Source organism: Pagrus major, chromosome 13, assembly GCF_040436345.1.
Source record: "Pagrus major chromosome 13, Pma_NU_1.0".
Taxonomy (NCBI): Eukaryota; Metazoa; Chordata; class Actinopteri; order Spariformes; family Sparidae; genus Pagrus; species Pagrus major.
In genome coordinates, this window is record NC_133227.1 from 1,309,696 (window position 1) to 1,324,601 (window position 14,906).

Here is a 14,906-nt window from a genome sequence, read left to right on the forward strand (position 1 = left end):
CCAGGTTATCACACACCTTCCTGCCCCACAGACCCATTCAATCTCTTTCTATCACCGTCACTGCTGTGAACCCGTCTCGCCGTCTCTGGGAGCAGCTTTCCATTTCTCGCTACACCGCTGAGAAAGAGATTCAAGGTTAATTCAGTTCATTTAGTTGTTAAAAGCTGCACAGAGTCTTTGTGTGGTAGTACAATGCGGTTTTATTTAAATTTGCATCTCTTCTCTACTACCCTTGCCGCAGATGCACACAGACAAAAAAAAACCTGTGCACAAAAAGAGAGAAGCAAGCACATAAAGGTGTTTGCTATTCATTAACGTACACAAAGGCCTCCACAGCCTTGCAGCTATCTGTGAAAAACAAGACAAAGTTGATGAACAATGAAATCTAGTGCTCTTGGACGCTTCTGGCTGTTTGGCATTTCCAAATCAATAATTGTACTCCCTCAGTGTGAAGTCTGTGTGCACTTCAAAGCTGCTGAAGTGTGCATTCAAACAAGTTGCCATTAGTGAGAAATAGAGCGAGTAATCCAAGGACGTTTCCAAAGATTAACGGACTGTAAGTATGTTAAATGACAATGTCGTGAATGAAAAAAGTAATTTAGGAAACTCAAAATGCTCTGAGTGGCCGAAGTTTGTTCAGCCGTCTTTCCTGTGAATTAGTACACGCATTGAAAGATCGTGACCCCCTTCTTCGGCACTGTGGGTAAAGTTTGCAATGAAACTGGGACACATTAGCGCCCTGCTAACGCAGAGGTCTCTCCATTATTCACTGTCTCATCATATCTGAGCCATTATGATAGCCTTGTGTACTCAGCAGTACTCGTCTGATCGGGGCTGACAGACTCTCTAGTTTTATTCCTCTCTGTGGAAAAAGGCCTGGCCGAGTTAGACTTGAGTTCTTACAAATGCAGACCATTAATTAGGGTTTGCAGGTGAGTAAACTGTCCGCTACTTCACTCTATTAGGAGGTAAGTGATGGAAACAATCGTGGGTTTTTACTGCCTGGTGGCTATTGTGTTGGTAGCTCTTTAAAGGGAGTCTGTGGGACTGTATGATAATTATTGGGGTGTGGTTAAATCTTCAACGTTTCAATGACAGAATATTCCAGCTACTCTCTATTGTTGCACAAAGAGCGGCTAGGAAAAAGAACGGGTGAACTTCGTTTAGATTAGATCAGATGATGCTGGAGGCTGAGATCAGATATCTGATATCCCTTGAATCAATTACATGATGTCTGAGTCAAAACAAAAGCCATGCTTGTGGTGTAATGGTTTGCTTATAATACTGTTTTTTTTTCCTGATAAATCTCACCAGCAAGAAGGAATCTGTGATGAGAAAAAAGTTAAAAGTTCTTCCCCTGTTCTCCCAAAACAATCTGATGACACTACCTTCAGCTAAATTACAATACATGACATAATCCTCCAACGCCCTCTGCCCCTAACAATTTTCCTAACTGCATTTAAAAGAGAAATTTAAGTCTATCCAGGTTTAGCAGTGTCTTACCATCCCCCAAACATTTTAACACTCCTGTTTGAAACTCAATCTCAGATTTCTTTTATTTGTTTTAATCTTATTCATAACAACAAACCAAGGTATTGCTGTGGTTACTCAGCCTTCATGTGATCTCAGCAGCTCTCTGAAATCATCACCTGCTGACTAACTCTTGCACCCCATCATTATCTTAGCCGATGATGTCAACAACGCAGAGGCATTTAGTTTGACATGTTAAGTGGGAGTCCACATGAACACTGCTCTCCTGGCTGCTGTAATGAACACTTTCAGGCTTTGGCCTCCCAGCATGACTTTCATCACACTGTCCATTCTTCATAGGATTAGACTACTGGGCCATGTTGAAATTAAGCTTGCCCACCCCGCTGTGGAAACTACAATTCTTAAATGAGGTTTGTCACAAAACATAGACACACAGACCACATGTTCTGTGTTATGTATCCTGCGCAGTAATGCAATATATATCAGGCATTAGGTCATTCAAAGAGTACTCCACGTGTACATCATTGCACTCTTATAACACTGAGAAACTCACAAATGACGGGAAAGAAAGATCAACATAAAAGCGTCAGAACGAGAGATGTCGTCTTTTTTATGTCAGAAACTGGTGCCTACCTTTCCCACAATGCAAAGTGACTGCGAATAGTTTGGTTGGAGATTTCCGTGTGTTATGCTAGTACTAGCTAAAGTAGTCTTTTGCTGTTAGCCTCAAGCAGAAATGAGGACTGGGCTACAGAGGTCCGCTAAGTTCCTTTCTTTACATCCCCGTTTTTTATTTTTCTATTTTCTGTTTTCTAACTTGAAGTCGTCAGCCCCAACCACCTCTGACTCAAGTGACATTGAGGATAGTCTTGTCATGGTACTTGATGATACTTGAAGTTTGATTCAATACCTTGAAAAATATTGATATTTGGTACAGTAAGTTCATTGACCTCTGGAGGAGGTGGGGCTATGAGGGCAATACAGCGGTAACGTGTCAACTCTCAGAGAGGAGAGCGAAAAAATGCAGCTCGTACTGGTGTATTGATTCTGTGATAAATGAGTATTGAATCCGTTTCAAATATCAAGAATCAATATGTATAGAAAGTTTGATATTTTGATATTTTTGACAACACTACTTGAGGACATTTATCCGACTGGAGCCACAAAAGGCTTTTATAAACCATTTTTCACATATCCAGTTGTACATCCAAGACCTGCAAACAGACTTTGATGTGTAAAATCAGTGGAGTTCCCCATTAAGGTGTGTAAATGCACTTTGGTTTTGTTTCATCCCTCTCAGATTAGAAGGATAAAATCGATGCATTTCGAGTAAGCCTCTGATATGAGGCTGATTTTACAGTTTTTCAACGGTTCTCCTCTCATTAAAGGCTTGCCAAGATCCAGTCAGCTTATCTGATCCAGACACCCGGCCTGCATACCGTCCTGGTCTGATTGATAAAATCCAGCCCTCACCCTGCTTACCTGACACTCGTTAGAGACTGTTGCCTGGATTTCTTTCCTGTATTGATTATTTGGGGATTATGCTGTGTTGTTCATAATTTAGCCGCCCTAGTTTTGTGTCCAAGTTTAAATGCCGTCATTTCAGAGTCGGAGGGAAGTGGCCTTGGTTTGTAAGTGCACGCCTGCGTCTTTGTGTGTCTATCACAAAAGCCAGCGATAGTTTGATAAAGAAGGTCATTAAAGTGTCATTAGGCAGTGAGCTTTGAGGTGCTGGAACCTTGCAGATAAAACATGGAGCCACTCTGAGAGCTGGGAGGGCTAGGTAAAGGGTTGGTACACACAAGGCTGAGAGGCAGACGCTCAGTGAACTCCATGGAGAGATACTACGGCAGGCTAGACAAACCATGCTCAAGAGATACCTCTCCTTCACCCATTCAGGCCATCATTCAGCTTTTCTCTTCCTAACAGTCACTCCCAAAGTCCCCAGTGAGCAACTAGAACATCAGTGCAAGCTTCCTACCTCCTCATCCCTGTTTACAACCCTTCACTGCCCACACAAACCATCGATTTGATACTCATACAGCTGCTGCATTGTAGCCGCTGCCCTTGAAAGTAGGAAAACAGACATCCCCTGAAATCAATACAGCGCAATAAAAGATATGTTTGTTGTATTTTCTAGAGGGCTAGTCACTATCACAAGTTCAGTCTTTTCCAGTAACCCCAGCTCTCCAAAGCTAAAACAACTATGACACCTGGCATTGTAATGGAAATCCAGCCGGCACTCAGAATGACTAAGAGCAGCAATGATAGCCTGTAGCGCAGTCGATAACTGCTTGGCAGCACAGGCTGGGAGACTTGACTCAATTTGTAAAAGCAAGCCGCTCTCGGGCTGCATGGGCGCTGAGGACAGCGTCTGAGAAAGCTGATCGCAGCAGAAGAGCAAGGGAGAGGGGCTTTTTTTTAATGACGCCCAGGAGTTTTAAAATGAGCAGTGCAAATGGGTTTCAGGAGACAGGGATCATTTTTGCAGTATAAGGTTATGTCAATTACACATAAACAGAGCTTTTGTTGTTCTATACATTAAAAGCTCTGTTCTGCCACCGTTTGACTGATAAAACGATCAAGGTCATGATTTATTTTTATATATATAACACAAAGCAACACACCATAAGTCTTTGTGCAAATGGAGATACTTCAGCACTGATGAAGTATTTAAATTACTCACTTCACTCTCAGACTGTTCTCTGCCAGACCTCTACTGCCCCCAAGTGGCCTTCAGTTGCCACACCAGTACAGCATATAGATCCAGCCCTTAGGATGTTGAAGAGTGTACTTTACTCTAAATAATACAGTAAGATTTTATCCTTGAAGAATAAACAACATCTTGTTAATCTTGTGCGTAATCTTTCCTCCAACAACAAAAACAACACCAACAGTGTGATATCATGTCATGCATGTATGGGCTGTTCGCTGTCTAACCACCTCTGTCCTCTCTCCTCTGCAGTGTTCATCATGGCTGCTGGACTGCTGGTCTACCCCTTCGGCCTCAACTCTTCACTGGTCAGGTCCTTCTGCGGGGACTCTGACATCTACTACGCTGGCGAGTGCCAGATCGGCTGGGGCTACATGCTCGCTATCGTTGGAGTCATGCTCACTGTCTTCTTGCCCTTTTTTGCCAAATATGCACCAAAGGAGCAGCTGTCCCCCACCCCTTTACCCACGCTGTTATAGTGTTGTGAAAGGTTTTTTTTCCCTCCTGACCACTCTCTCTAACCTGGGCTCGACGTCATGGAGAGACACCTGCATCCCGTTTTCAAAGGCGATGCTGTTTGGGAAGCCCCATTCAGTGACAACTGAAGCTGACACTCAACAACAAACGCTGTCTTCCTGCATCTGTTATGTAATTAATTCAAAATTCAGTTAATTTAAATGGAATGTTTTATGTTTTAAATATTACTCTGTGGTTATAATTTTACCCTCAAATCTAACAGTTTTCTGCAGTTCGACTTAAATGTTTTCTTCTTGTTAGCTGGAGATGATGCAGTCAGAAAATGCATTAAAATGATTAAAGAAAATTAAAACAAACGTAACAAGTACTTGCTAAAACTTTAAGTGTTTTTTTCCTTATGTTCCTTTGTGGGTAACAAGTCAACATGTATTACATTCCAAAACAGACTGGTAATTGGCTGCATAAAGAGAGTGGAAGCATGAGGTCATGTGGCAGTATGACTCGTCCAATCAAGAGGTTTTGAAGAACATTCAGCTCAACGAAAGAGCTACTTAAAACAGTCGAGGATATCGATGGATCTAGACCCGTGCGTCTCAACTCAGAAGGAGTTGTATCTCGTGACAATGTTTTGTGCTGAAGCGTTTGGACTGTACATATGGTCTGGACTCACCGGAGCTGATGTTTGAGGTTTCAAAATAAAAACAACGAAAAGAGAACTCTGACACTTTTTGCTCTTCAGACTTTTTCTGCCCGACCAGCCAGTGAATCAATGGGAGACGAGCAGACGTTTTAGCTTTCAATGACAGTGCATTTAGTAACTGTCACAAAGAAAAGAACAGTAGACACAGCATCAGACCTGCCGAGAGGACAAATGAAAATCTCTTCTCATAACAAGGAAGTGAATCTTAATGATAAGTAGTGGTTGTCGAAGATTTTATGTTGTGATACAGCATCCTTTTGTTAACCTTTTCCCCAGAATTGTTTGTGTAATGTAACTAGCTTGTTAAACATAAGCAGTTGTTTTCTGTCTACAACACACAATACTAAACACTCTAATTCAGGAAAAAAATAATTGCAAAAGGCAGGGAGACGTAGGAATTTTGTCAAAAATGCATGAAAAGATGGGCTTTGTTAATGGTAGAACAATTGATCTAGATTTTAAATGTGATCTGACCAACTTGTGCCTTTTAACATAACCAAGACAAGTGTTTAATACAATTATCAGGTTATCATCTTTTTCTGCTGAAAAACTGTGGATCCTGTTGTGTGACGTGTTTTTCCTTCTCTTATATTTTTTTCCTCTCAGAGGTAAAGAGTCTCTCCTGTACTCGATGCAGTATGATCTCATTAACTTGAGAAAATGTTCTGGAGGATAAGAAAGATGTCGTCTTCTAATCCGTGGTGGTAATAGCAGAGAGAAGGAAAAAGAGAAAAAGCAGTGTACTTGTGTTCAATTACGCCCTGAGACATTTTTGCCAATTATCTAGAAGAGGTAGCTTGAATTGCGACATTAAAAGGTTGTGACATGCAGCTAACAGATTAATTCCTGGCATCCTTGTCTTATGTGATTTAGAAATTGAGTGGCAGAGGAGGGAGCTGTACAAATTGAACTTTGCCTTTGGTTATCTGTGCTGAGCTGACACATTATTCACATTATGTGTAAGACGTGGCTTAAAATAATTAGCTCCTCCAATAAGCTAATGTGTTGCTGTGTTTTCCGTCAACCCACTTCTCCTTTTAAACGCTGGCACCATTCCTGTCATGTTCCAAGGACAAAATGTCTTCTTCTCCACTTAACTGTCCCTGTACACTGCCAATTTCATCAAGCTAGACTCCCTTTTCTAGTGGGTGTTTATGTGCGTATAAGTGTTAAATAATGAGTTTGCTAATGGGTTAATCTTTAAATATTCCCCAAATTTGGGTTCCCAAATGACATGTCCTGACATTAAGAAAATTACTGTGATTATGTTGCCATATTTGAAAGAAAGTCAGGAGAGAAATGTTGGTATTGTATTGGACCTCATACTGTGCTTGACTGTGGGAATGACTAGCGTGACTGCACTGGACTTATTCCCCAATTTGTTGAACCATTGTGTGTAAAGTCTCAGCACTGGTGAAACTGTTTTTGGTAGAGTAGAATTATTGTTTTTTTCCATTGTGATGTTCGACTGTAAATAAACTAACTGTACTTGATATCACGTTATTCTTAACTGCCCCGTTTTTCAAAGATATATTTTGAGATATTACCTCATCGTGTTTGCTTTACCTGAATTAACCTCTAAACAATGTTTGCTGTTCTGTGAATTTTCTTTGTAATAAAAAATATTTCAGAACTTACGAAAAGAGAGGCCTCACTTTCCGTTAAATGAAACTGCTTTTTATAGATTTCTTTCACAGATTAACACAAGAACATCTATGCCAGAACATGGAAGGGAATTCAGCTGTTAAAGTTCAATACTTGTGCATTTTGTTTCAATACAAAAAACTAATGGCAACAGTGCCTGTTAAGTCAAAAACTTTAACAATGTCTTAAATATGCTAAAACTACAGAGGCTTCAAGCCATAACACAAATTATCTATTACTATACAGCACTAAGCTTGGCTCTCATATACCCTCATCAAACGCTGGTATACCGTCTTGGCATTAGTCTTGTGCTGCTGAAGATACCTGCTCACACTCAGACTTCACTCAGTGATTTGACCAGCACCCTCATCTCTGCATCGCAGGCTTTCACAGCCTCCTGAGCATTCCTCAGCTCTGAGGGGAGGCCAGGTCTGACGGACACACACACCAGGACGTCTATACTACGGTCATAGTTCCCAACACATCGATGAACTTGACCACGGATGAGTCGGGGCAGTTGCTGCTCCTGTTGGACAAGAGGCAAAAGTCAAATCAAGTCAGATTTCAGTGCCTTTTTATGTTTTGCCAATACTTTAATATATTGCCAAATTTTGTCAGTTTGTCAGTCTTCATTTATGGCTAAAAACATGTTTTGTGTTGGGTCATAATGACCTTGGCCTCTTACCAACAAGATCTAACCAGTTTATCATTGAGTCCAAATGGATGTTTTTGCCAGATGTAATGACATTTTCTCAGGAGATACTGTGTTCAAGAAAATGGGATTGGCAGATGGACAACCCAAAAACATTACAGCCATGTTGCCAAAAGTATTCAGTAACTCCTCCAGATTTTCGTACTTTGATTAGATGTGAAAGCCTCTAAATTCTAACTAAGGATACTGAAGATAATAATGTATTCATACATACTATCAGGTTCACTAGTACAGCAAATACACAGTATAACCAAGTGCATCATACTCATCATTCTTGGATAACACCAACACATTGAAGCTGAGGAGCATCAAGGTAAGTTAATGTGAGAAATTTCTCACTGTTCTTTGATAAAACTAAGTCACATTCATTCAGTTTACTTCTAAAGAGGAAGCTTTTTCCCAAACTCACATTTTCATAGAAGACACACTGCACAACCTCCTTCCCATCTCTCATGAGGAAGTTCTTGGCTCCGTGGCGACCCACTGTCACTGCAGAGTCCAGAGTAGCTGAAGAAAGAGCACAGCCACAGTTTAATGGTGTTTAAAACACTAAACAGTACACATCACATCATAGACAACAGCAGCTCCTAATAAACTGACCAAATATCTCAAATAAGTATGGGACTTTGTCTTTAAACTGGCTCCAGTGTCTCATGCCATCAATAACTGCGGTCAGGATCCTCAGTGAGTTCTCAACGGCTGGCTTCTTTGTAAATGTTTCCTGCTGAGTACAAATACAAAGGCTGCGCTTATCACAAACAATATCATATCAATATCAATTTCTTTATATATCATTACATATTCTATAAATGTTTCTCTACCTGAGTTTGTCGCACAGTCTGAGGTTGATTTCTGCTCCTGTGTCCCTCAAATGGGGGTTTCTTTGGCCCAAAGCTGTTAGTAAACTTCCATGAGTTGTTTTGTGGCTGCACTGCACGGACAGAGGGCCTGCTGGGTGGAGGGACAGGAGCAGGCAGAGGTCTGGACCGCTGGGAATACTGATGTGTGGGATTGGGTGGTTTGTAAATTGACTGCTGACCCATCTGAGAGAATGCAGTATGGGGTGTTGGCTTGCTTTGTGCACTCTCACTGATGTGGCTGGCCTGATATCCACTTTGTCTGGAGTTAACACTTGGGCTGGACACCTGTTGTCTCACTGGGTTGCTGTACTGTCTAAAATTAAACCCCACACACAATTTTTATTGTCACAATCATTGACTTTCATTGGTCTATGTTTTTTAAACATCTGTGCAAGGCTTTTAAAAATGGTTCACATCGCTGGTTATCATACTAATATTCAGAAATAAACATACCTTGTGCCTCCATCTTTGTATGGATGTGGTACAGGTGCATAGTTTCTCATTGCAGGGGCAGGTCCAGGAGCAGGTCTGTTGCTGCCATACTGCTGGGGCGGAGTAGATGGTGGGATGCACTGTCTGTTCCACAGGTGGCTTTGTGGAGCACCAGAGGAGGGACTGGAGGCCTGGTAACATCCATAGGCACCTGAGGAAAGATACATTCTCTGAGGATAATCTTACAGGACCCTTCACTGTTTGTAGTAGCGAATGGTTATCTAAATTCATGGGGAGACATTTTCACAATATTGTCCTTTGCAAATGTCAATGACACTGTTAAAAGACAAACTTTATCATGGAAAAATGAAACATTTTCTGTATGGGTGTGCTGCCACCTAGTGACTGAAATAAAACACAAGCTCAAAGAGCCTAACTGCATGCTTCACCTGCTGAGCTGTGAGATGTAGCTGAGCTGGTGCTCGCCATGTATTCACTGTGGGAGAAGAATTCATTGTCACTGGGAGCAGATGTCAGAGGAACTCTGTTTCTTTTCTTCTGGTTGAAGAGCAGCACAGGCAGACAGCCTGGTGGAGACAGAAGAGGACACATATCATTATCAGACCGCTGAGAACAAAAAATACTCCCTTCATGATTCGATTCATTTACCAATATTATACCAGAGATGTGAACTTGAGTCAAAGAGCTCAGACTTGACCGAAACTTGGAAGGTAAAGACTTGACCTGCGACATGATGACTCAAATGACCCGTCTGTGTTCATCTTTTTGTTTTCAGTTTAAATATCAAATACAGTTATACATATTAAAAATGTTCAACATCGTCAATGTTGACTTTTCAAGTAAATAAATAAGCTGTTATAAAATTATTTGTTTTGGTTTGACTACATTTATTTCATGGAATATCAATAATTATAATCTAAATTGAATTATCATTTGTACAGTTTAGATAAATTGGGTTACTAATATCTACTATTTTCTCTTTATAAAGGCCGGATACTGTAGGGGGGTAACATTAAGTAACTGGGGACTCAATTTGACATTTATGTCATTTGAAATCAAAGTTAACAGTCTTTAAACTATACATAAAAATACACTGTAGGACCCACTGTAATTAATATAATCACTGAACCTGGCAGAAATCAAAGCAACATGAGAAAAAACAGCACATGAGATAATTAAAATAGTATTGTGCAGATTGTGAAATGAATCTTTTGCACGAACCTGCTGTTGGTCTGGGTGGCTGGTTTTCCTGTCTCCTCATTGTGGTTGTTTAGAAAAAGCAGCTCATCCAACTAGCAAGTCCTATTAGCCACACGAACAAATGCACTGAATAAAACAAGACCACATAACTTATGTTCAGCTTTGTGTTAATCACCCCCTTGTTTCCAAAAAGAAGCGAATAGTAGTAAGGTAACTCAGCTGTAAAGTCTTGACGAGTTATTACTGACCTAGCACTTTGTTGGTTTAGCAACAAGTCAACCGTGAATTAGCTCGATAAGCTAGCTTAAAAACTAGCATTAAATATTCAGACATCTCATCGAGCTTGGTAGCTGTGAAATATAGTTACCACTTGTAACTGTTTTTTCTTTTACTAGCCCGTATAGTTTTCGATGAAAACTGTACATTAACTCATCACAAACTCACTTTTTGTGAGTGAAAATGAACAACAGTTACAACCTGACGTGACGAAATCTCCTCTCCTGTTCAGCACCTCGGAGAGCGGCGCGCGCAAATATCAGTGGTGACGGATGTTGCCTTCAGGGACCCCCTGGCAAGCTCGGAGGTCCTAAATACTTTGGGTCAAAAAAAAAAATCAGAGTAGCATTTTTTGTACCTTAAGTAGTAGGCTCATATCATCATTATGGATAAACACATCCCTTACATAGAACAAGGATATTTTATCTGACATGACTATAGGACCTGAATCCTGTTTCTCAATGCAGGGCCCTCTTAGACTTTGACCGATTGGTTAACCATCCAGGTCTTGGATCAAAATTATTTGACTTTATTGGTCACTCTTTAGACTGGAAAGTATAATCAGAGACCAACTGTTCATGTCTACGGAAGCCCTAAAGGGCCATGCATTCATACATTTTATTTCCTCCGTTTTCCCGTGATAACGAGTTAATTTCATTTGTTTTCTCGAGATCTCGAGTTATTATCTCGAAATAACAACTGCCGTTTTCCCGAGATAACGAGATAATTTTCTCGAGATCTTGAGAAAACAAAGCGATAGTGTAGTATATTAAATCATTGCAGGAAACATCATTCAGTGTAGCAATGTCAGAGGAGCAGGAGCATATCGATCACCACGTCACATATCTTTTCAATCAAGGCCTGACAGGCTGAAATAGCATTATGCCTTGCTATTACAGATAATATACACATTAGTGTGCATAATCTAAAAAGACGGTTAGCAAGGCTTCAGATTTATCTGCGGCGCAATCTAAGTGAGCCTGATGTTGTCATTAACTACATAGCTGACCAGCTGACCAGCTATGTAGTTAATGAGGAGATCTCGAATTAATTATATCGTTATCTCGGGAAAACAAAGTTTCGTTATCTCGAGATCTCGAGAAAATTATCTCGTTATCTCGGGAAAACGGCAGTTGTTATTTCGAGATAATAACTCGAGATCTCGAGAAAACAAATGAAATTAGATAACAGTCATTATCTCGAGATCTCGAATTAATTATATCGTTATCTCGGGAAAACGAAGTTTCATTATCTCGAGAAAATTATCCCGTTATCTCGGGAAAACGGCAGTTGTTATTTCGAGATCTCGAGAAAACAAATGAAATTAACTCGTTATCACGGGAAAACGGAGGAAATAAAATGTATGAATGCATGGCCCTTTAGGGCTTCCGTACATGTCCATTCTTGCATGGAGAAAAAAAAACAAAACTCACCACACAGAGCCAACTGGTTATTTTACCTGAACTGGCAATTATAAAGTCACATTATATAGCATTCTGAAATATATAATTTGCAATTTGAAAAATGTTAATGTGAAAATAAAGGTAAAATATGGTGACGCCTAGTGATTTGTCCAAGGATCAAAGCTAAGTTGCACTTTTCACATTGGAAAATATTGTCAATACCATAATAGTTGAGGCATTTACATCTACGTATGACAATGAAAGAGGGATATTAATGAACCTAAGACTGCAAAAACAAGACCAGGCTTTTAAAAGTTGTAATTGCCATCTCAATGCAATGGATGAGGTTGTAAAGGAGCGTTTATAGAGTAGCAGTAATTAAGAGTTGAACTCAGGCACAGACAAAAAGACAGAATGGGAAGTGAAAGACTTTGAGTGTGTTTGTGTATATTAGTGTGTCAACATTGTGCTAACCTCTGCGCTCTTAAAATGGAGAAGGAAGAACGGGATAGAAATAAACAACAGGCCAACACCAGAAGGGCTTTTAGACTTTTTGATTTCAGTTCTGGATACGCACGTCAGTCCTCTCGCTCATCTCTGATGGGATCCTCCAAGCCACAATAATTCCCTTCTGCAACTAAATCCTGATCAAAGAACTTGAGTGTACTAAAAATCTGTAGAGGAGACAGGAACATGCTGTGAGCTTCATCTCATCTGATACAGCCCTGGTTTGGCTGCAATGCTCCGCTCGCATGTGGAGCCCACTTGACTCCTCATGGGATGGGACGAAATAAAAGGAAGAGAGATAGGGACATCTTGCTGGAGAGTCTATAAAGAAAGACGAGGGCAGAGGCTACACACCTAGCAGCTCTGCCCTTCGTTTGGCACACAGCCTGGGGCTACTTTCAGCCTCAGCGAGTCTGTGTCACATCCTCGCTCAGAGTCTCTTTGATCTTGACACACACATGGCTTCTCTGTCTTGTGCTTCCTCGGTCTTTGCATCCATGGCAACAGCAGCATGAATGGTCTATTCAGGATGTCTTCCACTACAGCTCAGCCTCTGAGAAACAACTGTATAGATCAGCAAACAATTTGTGTTGTTGACTTTATTCAAGGTGAGAAACATGACTCACTGTTCCAACTTACCCTTGGTGCCCTCTGAACTTCTTTCTTCTCGGCTCTGGAGTCCAAAACCAAGTATTCAGTTATTGAGTCACAACTGCTGTCGCACCACCAATTTTACACACTGAAGTGTGTTTACAGGTCTTGGGGAGTACTACTGCATATATGAAAAAAGTAGCATAAAGCCTTTTGTGGGATCAGAGGAAGCTGCATGCAATCTTAAAGATTTCCTCCAGTGATGTAACTCAGTGGCTCAGTTGCATTTTGGGTAATGTAGACCCTGGGTTATGAAAAGCAGTCCACTGGTCTGCTGTGCAACCCTATAACACTGTAGGACTCATTATGAGCTGTTTAAAAATAAATGATCAAAGTCAATATAGCAGAATCAGATATCGCCTCGTTTATAACATCTGTTCTTACTTTCCAAAACCTGGCTCCTACATAGCCCACAATACTTTCTAATACATTACATGCAGCTTCCTCTGGAGACAGAAAAGGCTTCATACTACTTTTTTCACATATGCAGTGGTACTCACCAAGACCTGTAAACACACTTATATGTGTAAAATTGATGGAGTTACTCTTTAAATACTTACAAATATGATATTATTATGGGGTTTGTTTATACAATGTTTGCCAAAAGGAGATAATACTTAAAAAAAATTGTTCTGATGTGCAGCATCTTGCAGTTATAATGACTTTATGTAAGATAGGGATGGTACAGGCCCCTCAAAATCTGTCAAAATCAATATATTTATACTATTTATCCAAATAAGACAATAAATGTAGACATTATTTTATAAAATGTGACATAAATTGATTATTCTGCTTTAATTTGTGTCTTTACTTAATCACCTTTGTATTAATTCAACTATTTATTTACTTTCCCATTTAATTTCCATTTATTTATTAATTTATACACTTTTACACATATTTATTTACCTATTAGTTTCTGTATTTATTTATTCATTTACTTTTGATTTTGGCAGTTTCAGTCCTCCATAAAAACTGCTGGTGGGGCGAAATCAAGGTGACAGAAGAGTACATGTGGTTACCACTTCTGTAAATGCTGGATCATCAGTAAATTAAACACAATTATTAACGCCCCAGATGTACTGTGTATGATCACACACAGTCTGATGTGACTTTGGTTTAATGACACTGAGATTTTGATCAGGAGACTGTCTACATGGGGTTTAAGTGTTCAGAGACTGTCAATGAGAGAGACAAACGCCAAAGACCACCAACAGTTATGGTAGTAAAAACAATGGGACACCTGACTGTTATCCTCAGGGGATAGCTGCACCTCATTTTAAGTGACCTTCTTGAATATCATATTATGTAATTTAATGATGGCAAATAAATAATGACTGTTTATTAATGATGGCACCGTATGATGCCATCATATGACACAATATGTTCCCATAATAGCCCATCCACTGTACAATCTACAGGTTTTACTCATGAACTAATTAAAGGTTGGGGGGAAGACATTTTAATGAGAAGTGAAACATTTTCATTGACTTTTTTTATGCCAAAACAAACTAAATTAAAAAAAACTCGTCATTTTCATGACTGAATAAACAAACTGACCTTAAAGGACAACACAATTTCATACTACTTTGGTTGTATTTGGCGGACCCTGCCACCTTTCTAGCTTCAAACACTCTTCTGGGGCCCTTATTTTCCTTTAAGAGATTATTCATGGTTGTGTCTTATTAAGTAATAATTAGCTCCGCACAGCTCGGGGAGCGTGACTCATCTTGTAACACTTCCTGGGTTTGTCTGTCGTCTTCTGGAAGTTTCATTTAGCGGGCTATAAATTGTACCCCAGAAAACCCTCACTGGCAGCACG

General features: G+C 40.1%; 2 protein-coding genes across 2 annotated transcripts in view; one reads left to right on the forward strand and one right to left on the reverse strand.

Moving 5' to 3' along the window:
- Positions 1 to 4,683, forward strand: part of LOC141006757 (LHFPL tetraspan subfamily member 7 protein) — a 99,690-nt gene extending 95,007 nt beyond the window's left edge. The window contains exon 3 of the mRNA XM_073478982.1: positions 4,457 to 4,683. Coding sequence (XP_073335083.1) covers positions 4,457 to 4,683 — 227 coding nt within the window. The remainder of the gene's footprint in view (positions 1 to 4,456) is intronic.
- Positions 4,684 to 7,226: 2,543 nt separating this feature from the next.
- On the reverse strand, positions 7,227 to 10,311 carry spata22 (spermatogenesis associated 22). The gene is made up of 8 exons (XM_073480128.1): positions 10,272 to 10,311; positions 9,479 to 9,616; positions 9,051 to 9,240; positions 8,982 to 8,993; positions 8,559 to 8,910; positions 8,338 to 8,461; positions 8,147 to 8,244; positions 7,227 to 7,551 (listed from the first exon to the last, which is right to left on the reverse strand). Exons 1-8 carry the CDS (start codon positions 10,309 to 10,311, stop codon positions 7,360 to 7,362), a joined length of 1,146 nt encoding a protein of 381 aa, XP_073336229.1. The 3' UTR covers positions 7,227 to 7,359.
- Between the last annotated feature and the right edge of the window lie 4,595 nt (positions 10,312 to 14,906).